General features: G+C 38.1%; 1 protein-coding gene across 1 annotated transcript; it reads right to left on the bottom strand.

Moving 5' to 3' along the window:
* Positions 1-1,641: 1,641 nt before the first annotated feature.
* On the bottom strand, positions 1,642-8,813 carry LOC121254437. Its single transcript, XM_041154487.1, has 9 exons — positions 8,540-8,813; positions 7,634-7,841; positions 7,398-7,524; positions 7,129-7,242; positions 5,921-6,119; positions 5,760-5,805; positions 3,069-3,144; positions 1,852-2,184; positions 1,642-1,795 (listed from the first exon to the last, which is right to left on the bottom strand). Exons 2-8 carry the CDS (start codon positions 7,688-7,690, stop codon positions 1,934-1,936), a joined length of 870 nt encoding a protein of 289 aa, XP_041010421.1. The 5' UTR covers positions 7,691-7,841; positions 8,540-8,813; the 3' UTR covers positions 1,642-1,795; positions 1,852-1,933.
* Positions 8,814-16,277: the final 7,464 nt, after the last annotated feature.

The raw sequence follows: 16,277 nt of genomic DNA, 5'->3' as shown, positions 1-16,277 counted from the left end.
TTCTGACATCTTCAGATTGAAAGATTTCTTCATCAAGTATACCTTATTGTTCACAGACGATTTTTCATACATACCTGACAAAGTTGCCATGAGATCCACTGTGGTTCTCTCCTTATTGACATTTGTGCCACTGTTCTTGACAAGGTCAGCCGAACAAGACACAAGACTTAGAACCTAACGATCTAACAGGATCCACTCAGCATCATCCATACTCTCTGGCTTCTTTCCTAACAGTGAAAGATGGAGCCTTTTCCCATAGAAATAGTTTTCGATCTACATCTTCCAGTACCCAAAATTAGTGCCGTCGAACTTCTCGATCCCAGGTACGTTCACTTTATCTCCAGCCATCATTCTCCTTCAGATCCAACCTATCTCTGATATCAGTTGTTGTGAAATGTTATACAAAACACACACATCAATGATGGCAAATAAAATAAAAGCAACACAATCAAGAACACGACACACAATATACGTGGTTCAGCAAATTGCCTATTTCCACATAACTGCATAAATCTTATTAACTAGAGGAGATTACAATCACTTAATCTCAACTTACACTCTCTAGGGTTTTTGCTCTCTCACACAATATGTACTCACTAGACAATTGTTCTCTCTCAAAATATGTTTGAGGTCGTATAAGACATGTCAAAATATGACATATATATAACACACGGTGCTATAAACCCTGACCTGACAAAACTGCGTACTTCGCTCGAGCGGCGTGTCGAGCGCACCTCAAGTGAACAACTAAATCAACATTGGCTAGAGCGGGCTGTCGAGCGAACACTAGGGTTTATGTCTCGCTCAAACTCACTGTCGAGCAGTCTCGAGGGAACTCTCTGGCTTACCATCACTTGAGTTCACTATCAAGCAGTCTTGAGCAAACTCTCTGACTTGCCTTCGCTCGAGCTAATTGTTGAGCAGTCTTGAGCAAACTCTCTAACTTGCTTCCACTCGAGCGGTGTGGACCAAACTCCATAGTACTCAACAATGAGGTCTTGGCTTGGAGACCCCAAGAGCCATACATCAGAAGTTTTCTCTCAATTGGAGAGGCCCCCAAATAACATCAAGAGGAACAGTGTAGATTCACCAACGACTGGGTTGCATTAAATAGTGGAAGAGATATCAACCAAGGACTGGGTTACGTAGATTCACAACGTGCAGGGTGGGCAGAAGATCCCGTGGCAGCAAAGCTGGATGAAGAGGGAAAGGTTGAAGATGTTTTGGATGGAAACCGCGGTGGCAACGCACTTGACTCTGCACCACGAAGTCACACTCTTCATCTTGCACAGAGAGCTATCCTTCATATCCTGGCTTTTTGTTATGATAGCGACGACCTATTCCCTGGGGCTGGATGGCTCAGTAAGTGTATCATTTTGACTTTTTAAGACAAGGTTGAAATTTTCTTTTTTTCTTTTTTTAAATAAAAGTACAACTCTATTCTGATTCGTAGTGTGTAAAGACAAGTTTCAGGTTTGCCAAATTCCTTGAAAGTAGAGAACAAGCATCCAAATAAAACATCGAAAGATGGGGATTTGCCAAACCGTTTGAATGCAAGACGCAACCAGAAAGAGCCGCAAGGACAACTCCCAAGTGAAAATTATATATGCAACCAAGAACAAATTAAATGTAGGCATATTCTAAATAGTTAAGATGGAAACATTATTCAAGATTTTAATTCTACACACTCATTTTAATGTATGTACAAATCAATTCTGCAAACAGATGGCATAATCAGACTAGAACCCATCCATCCCTGGGCAACCATGAACATTCTACCGTTCCTGGAACAAAAGCAGAAGTAGGTACCTTTTGTATCAAAGTGAAATAAGAATGGCGTCAACAGTACTAATAAATTATCCCTGCCCCTCAACTTTGCTCAAGAATGGAGGAAACCAAGCCTTTTATGAAGCTCCTACAGATGCCCTTGACATTATGATTCTGATAGGAGCCGTTCCAGTTCCTGATCAAAGTCTTCATCCCCTTGCAGTTGTCCTTCTCGCTGTTCTAGTAGCAGCAACTGCTGTGGTTCTTCAGGAGGATGCTGACTTGATCGTGTTTGTCGGTAAAAAATGTCTTTGTGTACGATCCAGTCATCTGTGATCTTTTCCATTGTGTCTCCAATCAAATTTTTATCTTCTGCTATGTGCTTTATGTCTTGGACATCTGCCACCTTGCTGGCTTCTTTAACAAGAAATTAAGATGAAAGTCCAAAATAAAGAAGTTAACTTAACGTAAATATAACGGAGCGAGTAGACCAGCTAGATACAAACATCTATTAAACTGCCCATAAAGCTGAAGAAATTCATTTGCATATGGCACCACAAAAATATAGAAAGGTCATATCACTTTTTCTGTGAAGAACTTTTCGGGTTATCTTGGGAGAGTATTTAACAGTGCAACTGGTTTACGAAAACCATGCATTCTAATAACATAAATGTAAATGTTGCCATTATAAAAGAATACAGAAAATGAAGGAATGCTCGTTTGGATACAGAAACCATCTCACCTTATCCCATCTCATCTCATCATTACAACTTTTTCAAATTCCCACACAAAATATAATAAACAATGCAACTTTTTCAAATCTCAAAACAATAATAATATCAAAAAATAATATTTTAACAATATTTTATTCAACTCATCTAAAACTATCTCATCTCATCTCACTATCCAAACGAGCCACGACATTCATTAACGATATGGATTGTGAGGGATATATTTTTTTTATGTGAAGCATTAAAAAAATTTAGGCAGGATCATTGAAAATCATAATGGTAATAAAGACCCAAACAAGTAGTGTTAGAATATCCTGCGTGAAATCCTAAAACGTAATGGATTTATGTTTTAGGATGCACTGTGTGGAACAAACCAGGATGGTTAGTAATAGCTTAATGTCATCATTTTGGATATCTTCAGGGCCATCCACCATACTAGCTTTCTAGAACGAGAGCCAATAGCACACCACTTAGCAGCATGATATCAATTAATAATATAAGAAGTTACTTCCATAATTCCACGACAGATTTATTTGTTGCTGCTGAACTTGGTGAGAAGAAATAAAGTACCTTCAATAGCTAACTTCTTGGCCTCTGCATATTCTGTTGACATTTTCTGGACCACATTCAAGTCAACTTCCATTCCCTGGTATATGTTGGACCAAAAAATGGAAGTCAGATGCTGTCTAAACCAAAAGCTAATTTGAAGAGAATATTGAAGGAAATCCATTGTACCCATTATGTCAAGATGAAAGATCACCCCCTAAACAAGTTGATAAGTTGCTAAACTATTTTCCCTGCCCACCAATATCACACAAACTTTAAGACTGGTTGGTTATTTTAACTAATAGTGCTTGCCAGACCTATTTATGAAGATCTGGGGCAGAGTGCATTGTTACAATTTTCAAACCATGAAAAATGATGTTCGAGTATGGCACTGAAGAAATCAAACCAAGGAAGAAAGAACAAAAAATGGTATATATGCTATCAACGTGAAGATGCCCACAGTACTAGAAACCAGTACCTCAAATCAATACCATTTTCATCAAGGTGATTCAAAATTAGCATTTAGATCATCGTATCATTAGTCAGTCCTCATCCGACTTCAGAACCCTCATGAACATCAATCGAGGAAGTTGATAGTTAAAAATTTAACTGTTGAATAAGCACTCCCAGCAGAAGAACTCAATCATACTTAAAAATTTATTATTATTCCGCTACAAATTTCACAGCTCATGCCTGGTTTGGAGCCATCTAAGATAGCCAGTGGTTCACTTTGATTTTACAAAAAAAAAAAAAAAAATCATAGCTTGATTATTCTAGGTCAAATGATCGCCGGGTTTTCATTGATGGGTATTAGAATATTGACTAATATATGTCATGGGAAATACTACGGCACAGGGGATAAGCTGCAGTGGAGGATTAATGGTAGCAAGAAATGTACATTCAGGGCGTATTACAACATATTGATATCACAAGCTGATGCACTTTTCCCTTGGAAGTCTATCTGGAGGTCTCGTGTGCCTTCTAAAGTGGCATTCTTTGTATGGACAGCTGCTCTTGGGAAGATATTGACCACGGACAATTTGAGAAAGAGGGGCTGCGTTGTGATGAATTGGTGTTATTTATGCAAAAAGGATAGAGAATTCATGGACCACTTACTTTTACATTGTGAGGTGACAAAGGTGATGTGGGATGATATCTTTAGAAGAGTCGACGTTGCATGGGCGATGCCTTTGAGGGTGGTGGATTTATTGGCTTGTTGGAGGAACATTCAAGACTATCCTCAAGTGGCAGCAGTGTGGAAAATGATTCCGTTGTGCATCGTGTGGTGTATTTGGTCAGAAAGAAACGAGCGGTGTTTTGAAGATAGGGAGCGCACAATGGCGGAACTACAGAATCTTTTGTTACACACTTTAATGCTTTGGTTTTCAGCTATTGTGCTAAATGGAAACAATGTGCATGACTTCTTCTCTTTATTCTCTTGATCTTAGAATGTATTTAGGTGTTCTTTTGTATACTTCTTGTGTACACTGGCTATGTCTATTTCATTCGTATTAATATAATTACTCTTACTTATCAAAAAAGAATATTGACTAAATCATTAAGCCCCATTTGGATTCAGAGATGAGTTAAGGTGAGTTGAGATGGTTTTAGATGAGTTAAATAAAATATTGCTAGAATATTATTTTTAATATTATTATTGTTTTGGGATTTGAAAATGTTGAATTGTTTACTATATTTTGTGTGGGAATTTGGGAAAGTTGTAATGATGAGATAAGATGAGATGAGTTGAGATGAGTTGAGGTGAGTTTTGAATCTAAACGGAGCCTAAATCCATCATTTCTTATCAACTAAAACTCTGGCATAAGCAGTAATTTATTATGGTATCAAAGTAGATGGTGCTGATTCCAAACCTTGAGTTCACTTTACTTCCTGCTTAAAGTCATAAAATTTCACACTGGGTCCCACCCATTGAGGAGTTTGAATCCACATGAAAAAGAGTATCAGTTTTTTTTTTTTTTTTTTTTTTTATCAGTAATCAAGGTATTTTATTCATAAAAGTAGGCAAAGCCCAAGTACACAAGTATACAAAAAGAGTATCAGAATATTAAAAGTGACTAAATAAACTAGTTCCTACTAGTTACGTGTTTTAGGCAAGTGATAATTTATCAATAGTGAACATAACTCATGCATGTGCAGAAAACCTCTGTTGCCAGTTTTACTCAATATTGAGGGTGTAGGATACCCATCTGATCTATATCAATGCATGTTGTGGATGATTATGAAGAAAAAATATGCCCAGAATTGATATCTGCCATTTTACACTTAGTTGAGCCACAGCAAATATGCACAGGGCACAGCAACACAGGACTTATACTGCAGAGTCATTAAAAAAGGGACTAAAATGAAGGGAGGGGATGATATCTTTATGTATAGTAAAAAATCGTTAATTGGTAACGTTTCTATTGTTATTTCGAAGTTACATTTTAGGATAAACTTCCGATTACTATGTTGTATCACATATTGATGTTACTGGGGATACAACTCCGAACTTTCAGAATTCTGAACTACTCTCAGTTCCTCAGAAGACTCTCTCAACCCAAGTTTGCCACTATAGTTAAAAAGAAGAATCATGTATGTTTCGCCAATAAATTCTTTTATAGTAAAATGTACATAGTTGATACACACGTTCATGTGTCTGCTCAAGAAGTGTATGATCTTACATAAATGTATCTCACAAGGAACTATGTAACATACCAAGTCCATGTGAAGGAAGTATTCCATTCGAGTATTAGCAAGTAACCTGTTAATTGAAAGGCAAAACCAATAAGACGTTCAGAATATGTGATTTATTAGTAATATGTTGAATAAGGAAAATACCAAATAGAAGTAATATGCTGATGACATTCATGACATACCTCTTATGTGCGGCTTGAATGCGGGCATTCTGTAATTCTGTGAGCTGATTCACTGTCTCCGTCACAGAACCTTCATTTATTTCTACAGACCCAAAGAGGAACACATTTTTCTCAAGCATCCTCCTGATCAAAGCAGATACCACTTTTAGACCTTTTCCTTTTGCATCAACAGCAAGGTTTGTAAGTTTCTTCAGCTCTCCTGTCAAATGAGAACTGAGGTGAGTTTTGTGTGCCAGAGAGAGAGAAAGAAAGCTTCTAAGGTATTTGCCAAACAAAGTAGATTTAGGCCTCGTTTGGTTACACAGATAAGATAAGATGAGATGAAAGTTGAAAGATGAATAACATATTGTTAAAATATAATTTTTTAATATTATTTTTGTTTTGGGATTTGAAATGTTCAATTGTTTTTAGTATTTTGTTTGGGAGTTTAGGAAAGTTGTAATGATTAGATTTGATTAGATTAGATTAGATGGTCTGTGAAAACAAACCAGGCCTAAATTCAGTGTACTTGGTTTCTCCTTTTGATATATACAATATTTTTACTTATCAAAAAAAAAAAAACAAACAAACAAACAAACCAGGCCTCAGACTTTCATCGGAACCAACAAAAATCTTGAAAAAAATAGCTAGCTACAAGAGAACCTCAACTACTATATTGAATGCAAAATCAATGAAAAGCCTAACAGCAGATAAGTAAGCAAAAGATACAAGTTATAAAAGGATAGCCATTAATATATATATATATATATATGAACACTATGAATTGAACTCAAAGACTTATGGTACCAGTCTCAATGGTATAAATATTGGAGTGAGGGAAGACTAATCATGCATATCGGTTGGGAAGGGTGTATACCATTGCCGATGTTATAACAGCGGCGGCTGTCCTATACATAATGGAATATGCCCGCCCCCAAATAGTTGGCATGAAGCTTAGATGATCCGGGAATATGGCTATATCAATATGGAATCACGTGTCAAGCAAAAACTATAAGAATTACATATCAATGAACTCCCACAGCTTATACAATAGATGAACAAGAAGTTTCAAACTAACTAAAAGCATTCTGCATGCTTTAATATAAAAAAAAAAAAAAATTGTATAATAATATTGCATCAGAATGCCATGTTCATCAGTATAAACTATAAACAATAACCCAAATTAAAGTTCCTCACTATGTAGTATCAAGTTCGAAGTGAAGACACACCAATGGATAGATAAATTCTGAAAGGAGGTTTGAAAGGCTGAGTCTCATAGAGGCAGTAAAGGCAATAGAGCCCACCCAATCTGTGCGATAAAGAAGCATTACCTATCATGTAACCTGCAAAGGAGTACATGAGAGTTACGATAGTGTAGTGAAGCAAAATGCATGAATTCAAAATCTTTAGACCACGGGATCCAATGGCTTCTGATTCAGGCGGGTTTGGTGACACGATGTAATCTATTAACCAAATCGAAGTACTTGAAAAAGCGTACCAATTGAATGGGCATACAATGATTGCATAAAGAAGGCCAAGTTGGTAGAAGGACTAGCCTCGTATATGTAGGAGAACTTCCTAGAAATCCATACTCTCTTCATATCAGCCAAAGCTGTTGATTCACCCTGCCACTCCCCCAATATTTTAAAACAGAAATTAACAACAAATGAAGGAAAACTGAAAATTAAGCCTTTCAATTTATTCAAGAAAATTGTGATCAAAACAAGGAAGCACCTCAGCAAACTCGTTAATAAGCTCATCAATGTCCCGCTTGAATGGAGAGAGATCCATTTAGACTTCTCGAAATAAAAGGATGACGAGAAAGAAAAAGAAGATAATAAAACAATAAACAAGGCCTAGGTGGGGTGTTATTCAATTCTCAGTACAAGAGAGACGACAATCCAACTGTCATGCCCCGTACCCGGGGGTGATCCCTTTTAACCTGAAATCCACAAAATATAAAACTTAGATACAATAATACTCCAAAATCAAATGTCTCAAGAATTTCTTCCTAACAGAATAAACTACACACTGGCGAAATTCCTCTTACACAAATTAATCCATTTATGCCACCTGAAATTTATCTCACCTTTCTCTTATATTCCTGTCACTTTCCAACTATTCCAACTGTCATAACCATCAAAGTCATCTGAAAAAAAATGGTGAAGATAAAGGGATGAGTCCACCAACTCAGTAAAAATGAACATATACTAGTACGAAAATATGAGCCAGTTACAAAATGTAAAAACAAACAATTCTCAAAAATATGGCACTCGAGTTGTAGCATACGGGTCCAAATTTAGGGCGTAAAACTAGTATTATATTTTTATTTATTTATTTTATTTTTATTATCATCTTAGGAAATATGCTAACAGATAAATTAAAATAGTGATTCTTTCCCTATCAAAACCTTCGTATAGTTTATCCATTAGGTTCCCATATTAGATTAGGTTCCTAGTTTGAGACTAACTCCAACCCAAACTCTTCAAAAATCCTCTCAGAATCCATATCCTCGTAGGAATAATGTCCTAAGTGTAGCCAACTTCAAACACTAGCATACCTCCTGAGGACTCACGCCACTCCCCTCCCCATCGTCTATAAAATCCCACGAAAACCCTCTGATTTAACACACAAAAATACCTGGAGGAAGACCTCACTTTCGCATAAGCTTAATACTCTGCCCAGCCACCACCGACCACCCTAGGACGTCGGAGCACTACCCCGGCTGCCCAGAAATCGCCGACCAGCCCAACCCGGTTGAACCCACTCCTTTTCGGTAAGTCCCCGACGAGATCTCTCTCTCTTCCCGTGAATTTAAATTATCGGTCTAACTCCCTCACTCTCTCTCTTGCGTCGCACCACTGCCAGAGGACCCAGTCACGTCGCCGGTCGCTTCCAGCCACCCCAGAGCCCCTGTTATAGCACGACGCCCTCCCATAATCAGGAGCTGCCTTGTGCCTTCCAGAGAAAGCTTCTACCTCTTAATCTGGGAATGGGCCTTTGGCCTTAAGCCCAGTCGGTCGATTGCCTCCTTACTTTCACTAAATCAATGTGGGTTGATGTTTATTCTGGACTCGTATTTCACAGAAAAACCCAATTACACTACTAATTATTTAGTCACGATTAACTATATATTATAAGCATTTATTAATTTTGCAAGAAAACAAGATAACTACTATGTTAAAATTCTGATTTTGTTTTAATCACGTAAAGAACCACGACACATTTATCTAGAAAATTAGTAACGCCCAGTACCTCGTATAGATAACACGCTACAAGTTGAAAATCCAGAAGCAGCGCTAAAAGATAAATAGTATGATCATATAAATACATGAGTACTGTAAATATTATTGTTATGTATGAAAATATGATGTGTTTATGATGGTTATCTAAGCTACATTAAGAGACAAGTCAAGATTAGATTCCCTTTTACGATCTTTGATGAAATATGAGATTATGTTTGAATGAATGAATTTGTTGTTTGATTGATTGAATGTTACTAAAATTATATGGAAGCCATGAGATGTTCATGTAGTAATTCAAGTCAAGTATGTCATGTAATAGAATAGCCAGATTATGAAAGCCATGTTCATGTAATACTTAGATTATGTATGTCACGTATGTCATGTCATGTTATGCTATATCATGTATAAGAATATGTCATGTTATGTTATACCATGTACAAGAATAGGTCATGTTATGCTATGTCATGTACAAGAATGTGTCATGTTATGCTATACCATGTACAAATGTTCATGAAGCCTAATAAATTCTCGTGCATTGAGAAAGATAAGAAGTTTTTTGATGCCACGGACTCAAGCGTGTTTAACCACAAGTTAAGTGAAACACGGACCCAAGTGTGTTTTACTCTATGTTATGCCAATTAAGTGAAACACGGATTGAAGCGTGTTTCACTCCATATTATGCAAGTTAAGTGAAACACAAACTCAAACGTGTTTCACTCCATATTAAGATAAGATAAACGAGTTATTATACATTCACGTTACATGTTTGCCATGATTATGTATGCTTCTGCTCATGTTAATGATGAATGCGTATGCTATATGAATCTGTGACGATATATGTATGTATGTAAAGTTCTTCAGAAAGTTATGTTACGAGTATGAATGTAAATCCGTGATGATGTATGTATGTTGTGAAGAGTCTTCAGAAATTAAGTCCATGCTAGGCCAAATTATATTTTACGGTATGATGTGCTAATTACTGAGTATTCGACTCTTTTTTGTTTGTCTTCATGTTTTTTTCTATGTTTAATTCTCACAAATGGTGATTATGATGACGCAAAGCTGGATGGCCAGGAGTAGATTTAGTACAAAGAATTAGGAAGGAATAAGTGATATGCACACAAGAATTAGATTTCTTTTATATCATTCATAGGAGTAGTTTATGTTCTTCTACTTTACGTTCAGTTTTCGAAACAATTATGTTCAATTCAGTTTTAACATTTTGATGCTTTTCAATAAGTGAGGTATTTCAGGATATGAATTTCTTTACTGGATATTATATTATGAATGTTAGTAATATCTCTATCCTATGGAAAAAGGGTGTTACACGTGTTTTTAGAAGCATTTCATTACAATAATAATATATACAAAAGAACTTGAGCACAAACGTACTGAACAACATAAAAAACATAAACAAAGATCATGTTTACACCCATGGCAGAGTTGTGCATATCTACAATTAGCCAAGTAGAACATAAATCAATGTTTGGTCACTAAAGTGAGTGCACTCAAAACATAGGCCATATTTACCCCCATGGTAGGGTTGTACATTTTGCGGATAGCCAAACATAACAAAATCACCATATCACCAAAGCGATTGCATTCAAAACAGAAACCACTATTATATCATGTGACAGAGCCAAAAATCAGAGCAGAACATAATCTTATGCCTCATGGTTTTCAGATACAATACCATAACAGAAATAGTATACTGATTAGATAATATCATATAATCGAATAGATTATATCAGACTTCATGTTCACATTTTATGTGGTAGAGAAACATAGTACAAAAATTACTCATGTCTACACTAGTTATGATAAAATGTCATATTTCAAAGTCCAATTACATAGACTAGTGTAGAAACTAACCGAGCCTATTTTCATAACACAATATGTAGACTTTTTACAAAATCAATCTCAGTCATTTTAGGCAAAGTCTAGGATAGGAGTACCACTTACCTGACTTTTACAATGTATTATCTAAGTCTTGAACCCAAACACTAGTAGTATCACAACCTAAATCAAAATGAGCCGATAAACAGCCCATAACCAAAATAGTCCATAATGAGGCATTGGGTTTATAATGGCCCAGGTACAACATCCACACACTACTACACCAATAAATTAACCCAACCTGCTTGGATTCATTTACAATTCACCACAACGCACATCACCATTTACAAGCATACTTCCGACACATCGGAACATCAACCCATTATTTTACGTCCATCCCCACCTCTGTCAAAGACATTACAAACAGAGTCCCTCCAAATATCAATCAACCATTAAATTACTCAATCTACAACTTCCAATATACAAACAAAGACAATACAAACTCCCAGTTGGCACCAAACATCAAAGTCATAAAAATCAAACAGTGGTTACAAGGCTAAAGCTGTAAAGTACCTTATCCAAATTTCAAGTAGTGGTCAGTCGAATTTGAGAGCAAGGTGGCGTTGTCTAGGGGTGTTCTCGATGCTCTGTAACACAAAAAAATAAGATTAAATTCGAGTTTGAGATGGTGAGAAACACGCGAATCTAAAGGAAGAAAACCGAACGGCAAGCGAGAGAGATACCGAGGTATTACCATAATGTCGAAAGGCGTACATTGAATCTGGTGGCCTCTGTAGGTCGCGGCCTAAAACCTATAGAGAGCGACTATGGGAGGGAGAGACTGAGGAGTTAGGCCTCGTTTGCATTAGGGGTGTGCAAAATTCCGAGAATTCCGACTCCGTCCGACCTCCGCTCCGACGCCGACTCCAACGGAGTCGGAGTTGTCGGAATTCGGAGTCAGAATTCGAAACTACTCCGACTAGTGATTCGGAATCGAAGTCGGAGTCGGAGCTCCATGTAGCTCCAACTCCGACTCCGAATTTTTTTTTAAACCCAGCTGTAAAACGACGTCGTTTTACAGCTGGGTTTAAAAAAAAATTATTGAACGACACCGTTCCACTTAATATGGAACGGCGTCGTTTCATATGTCTTCCTAAGGAAGCCTCATGAGCCTCATACGTTCCCCTTCCCCTTCCCCTTCTTCTTCCTTCTCCAGTTCTTCTTCTTCTTCCTTCTCCCTTCTCTCTCGCGTCTCCCGTCCCAGTGACTGAACCATCCCTTCTCTCTCGCGTCTTCCGTCCTAGTGCCAGCGTGCCGCCGTTCGTCGTTGCTCCTCCGTGCCGCCGTTCCTCGTTGCTCCTCTATTCAGCTTCCACCTACGGTGAGCCCTAAATTTATGAGCCCTAAATTTAATTCAAGCACGTCTCTTATGAATTGGAGCCAGTAGTTGTGATTCTTGTGAATTGGTTGTATTGAATATTCAATATAGTCCCAACACGGCGCTCAAAATCCTGAATTTTACATTGTATTGCAGACTTGCGCTCGAGCGAGGTGTCGAGCGCAAGTCGAGCGCACGTTGTATTGAACATTGGCTCGAGCGCCACGTCGAGCGCAAGTCGAGCGAACCTCTCTGGATGGGTTCTGCTCGAGCGCCACGTCGAGTGCATTTCGAGCGAACCTCTCTGGATGGATTCTGCTCGAGCGCCATGTCGAGCGCAAGTCGAGCGAACCTCTCTGTATGGGTTCTGCTCGAGCGCCACGTCGAGCGCATTTCGAGCGAACCTCTCTGGATGGATTCTGCTCGAGCGCCATGTCGAGCGCAAGTCGAGCGAACCTCTCTGTATGGGTTCTGCTCGAGCGCCACGTCGAGCGCATTTCGAGCGAACCTCTCTGGATGGATTCTGCTCGAGCGCCACGTCGAGCGCAAGTCGAGCGGACCTCTCTTGATGGGTTCCGCTCGAGCGCACGTCGAACGAACCTCTCTGGATGGGTTCCGCTGAGTCGAGCGCAAGTCAACCGAACCTCGATGTAATAATACATCGATACAATAATATATTATGATACAATATTACATGTCCTATTGTATAATACAATAGCCTAGTTTATTTTTAAACTAATTTTTTGCTTCTAATTTAATTTTTTCAGCTTCATTGATTGTGATATGGATCCTAAACATAGTGGAGATGATCGTCCACAAAGGAATGTGGCGGATGCCAATGCTACAACTCCTACACCGGTGGGTACTTCCACCCCTAGAGCCACATCTAGGACAGCTACATCTAGAGCAGCTACATCTTGTGCGAGTAGTCGACTCCCACTCCCAGTTGATATAGAGGATGAGGATATGTTCAACGAAGAGGAGGAGATGCCCATTGAGCAAGATCAACCACCACGACCTTCTAAAAAGAGGTCGTGGACATGGGAGCATTTCACCAAAATTCCTGGTGAAATTGCGAACCCAGTAGCAAGATGCCATTACTGTGGATCACTTTGTGGATGCCATTCGAAGAAACAAAGTACCAGTGTGTTAATAGCACATCTAAATGGTTGTCAACGATATAAGATAGCGAAGGGATTGCAAGCCACTGATCAGACCAACCTCAGTTACCAAACTTCTACAGCCACTGATGGTACACAGACTAAGAAATTGGTCATCCCTCAATACAGTGAGAAGATGTTGAGGGACATGCTTGCAGAGATGATAATTACTGATGAGATGCCATTTACCACAGTCGAGAAAAGAGGCTTTCGAAAGTTTCTAAATTTTGTTGAGCCACGATTTCCCATTCCATCACGGTATACAGTGATGCGAGATTGTATGAAGAGGCATGCAAAGGACAAGGAGGAGATGAGGAAGATGTTTATTACCACTGGCCAGAGAGTGTCTTTTACGACTGACACATGGACTTCCATACAGAACGTCTGCTACATGTGTATCACAGCACACTACATTGACAGTGAGTGGATTTTGCATAAAAAAATTATTGGTTTTAAAGAAATTGTGGATCATAAAGGTGCATCCATTGGGGCGAAGATGGATGATTGTTTAAAGGACTGGGGAATTCGAAAAGTGCTGTGTATTACAGTTGACAATGCCAGTGCAAATGAAACAGCAATTGATTGGTTTAAGCGGAATACGACGGTGAGAGATGATGTCATTCGGGCCTACAAGTTTATTCACGTTCGATGTTGTGCTCATATCATTAAACTCATAGTTGTTGAGGGATTAAAAGAGGTTCATGATTCCATAACCCGAGTCCGCAACATTGTACGATATGTGAGGGGTTCCCCTCAAAGGCTTGCCAAGTTTAAGGCAATAGCAGAAGATCTGAAGATTGAATGTTCTAGTATACTGTGCTTGGACGTTCCGACTCGATGGAATTCTACATATATGATGTTGGATGTGGCACAGAAGTACCAAAAAGCATTCGAGCGGATGGAGGTCGAGGATGGGGGCCTGAGGTATGCTTTGTTGGAGCCAGCAGGACAGGGACTCGGTGCGCCGGACGCACATGATTGGACCAGTGTGAGTTATTTTGTTGAATTTTTAAGAACTTTTTATGAGATAACCATGCGGCTATCTGGATCCAAATATACGACTGCGAACTCATTTTTCAACGAGCTCTCGGAGCTTCACTTCCAGTTGGAAAATAGTTGTACTGACTCTGCTGAATTGTTATCTGCTATGGCTACGAGGATGAAGATCAAATATGATAAATATTGGGGGAATATTGAGAAGATAAATAGATTGCTATTTGTAGCTGTGATCCTTGACCCCCGAGTTAAGTTGGCCGTTCTAGAATTTTGGGTAAATTCCGTCCTCGGGGCAGTGAAGGCTGCAGAGTTTATTAAATTCCTAAAAAGTGATGTTGATGACTTATATCATCACTACAGTACTAGTGCTCAGCCTTCATCCGCAGTTGGTAGTTCCTCACATTCGAGGCCGACAGGATTGACAGTTTCCTCAGGTGATACTGACCCATCTGTAGGGGTTAGAGGCAATCGTATTATACAACAGTATCATCAACTCATGTCACAAGGAATATTATGCATTGTATATCTGAGGTTGAACGATATTTTATGGAAGCTGTCGAGGCACCTAGTGATGTATTTCAGTTATTAACTTGGTGGAAAGTTAATTCCACCAAGTATCCAGTCCTTTCCCGTGTGGCCCGAGATGTGCTAGCCATTCCTGTCACTACAGTTGCCTCAGAGTCGGCATTTAGCACTGGAGGTCGCGTGTTGGATGTTTATCGGAGTTCATTGTCACCGTCAACCATGGAGGCCATCGTTTGCACACAGAATTAGATAAGTGAAACGCCTATTGGACTAGATACCGTTGGCGTTGATGCCGAGAGCTATAGGCTTGAATCGGGTAAGTTTATATGCTTTTAAATGATGATTTAATTATTTTTAATGTTTCTAACTTCTAATTTTTATGATTTTATAGATCTAATTGTGAACCCTAACATAATTACCAATGATTGAGAGTCTGGAACGGACGCTACTTGAGAGTTAGGATGGAGTTGGGAGAACCTCCTTTCTTGGTAAGAATCAAATTATTCTTTTACCGTATTCAATTTTTTATTATCAATTTTTTTTCATCTATTGATTGCTACTTTCTATCTTCATTTCAGGCATGACCAATGGAACAAAAATTATTTGACTGAAATCCGTGTTTAATCGAATTGTAGTTATATTTCAAATTATAGTCATATTGTTATTACGTTAATAATGAGACTGTTATAACTTATGGTTACATCATACATGTTATTTACTTTTTAAACTATTTATATAGTTATATTTATGTAGTCATATCCCGAGCAAAGACGTGAGATAAGTACTCTTTATTCTATAATTTCTATTAGTACTTATTCATCCTCTCTCAAACGTTTAGAATTTATTATCCAACTGAAATTAATCGAATTATAGAAATTCGTACCATCATTCTTTTTTATAAAATTTTAAATTTATGTAATTTTCAACTCATGAGTCATGAGCACTTTTAATGCTAAATTTCAGGCGGATATAAAACAAATTAAAGATATAATCAAAATTCAGTAACAAAATCAGAACGAATATTTAAATTATTGAAAACTCTTGAATAAACCAAATATTTGTAGATCGTTTCACTTTAAATAAAATATATATATGTTGCTCACTATCTGAAACGAAATTGAACAATAAAATTTAAATAATAATAAAAAAAAACAAAATTTTGTGAGGAGTTCGGAAATTATGTTCGGAGTCGAAGCTCCGACCTCCGTTCGGAGTTCCGATCGGAGTTCGGGGCTCCG

This window comes from Juglans microcarpa x Juglans regia, chromosome 3D (genome assembly GCF_004785595.1).
Source record: "Juglans microcarpa x Juglans regia isolate MS1-56 chromosome 3D, Jm3101_v1.0, whole genome shotgun sequence".
NCBI classification, from domain to species: Eukaryota; Viridiplantae; Streptophyta; class Magnoliopsida; order Fagales; family Juglandaceae; genus Juglans; species Juglans microcarpa x Juglans regia.
The sequence above is the reverse complement of the archived record's forward strand: the minus strand, read 5'-3'. Positions and strand labels throughout refer to the sequence as shown.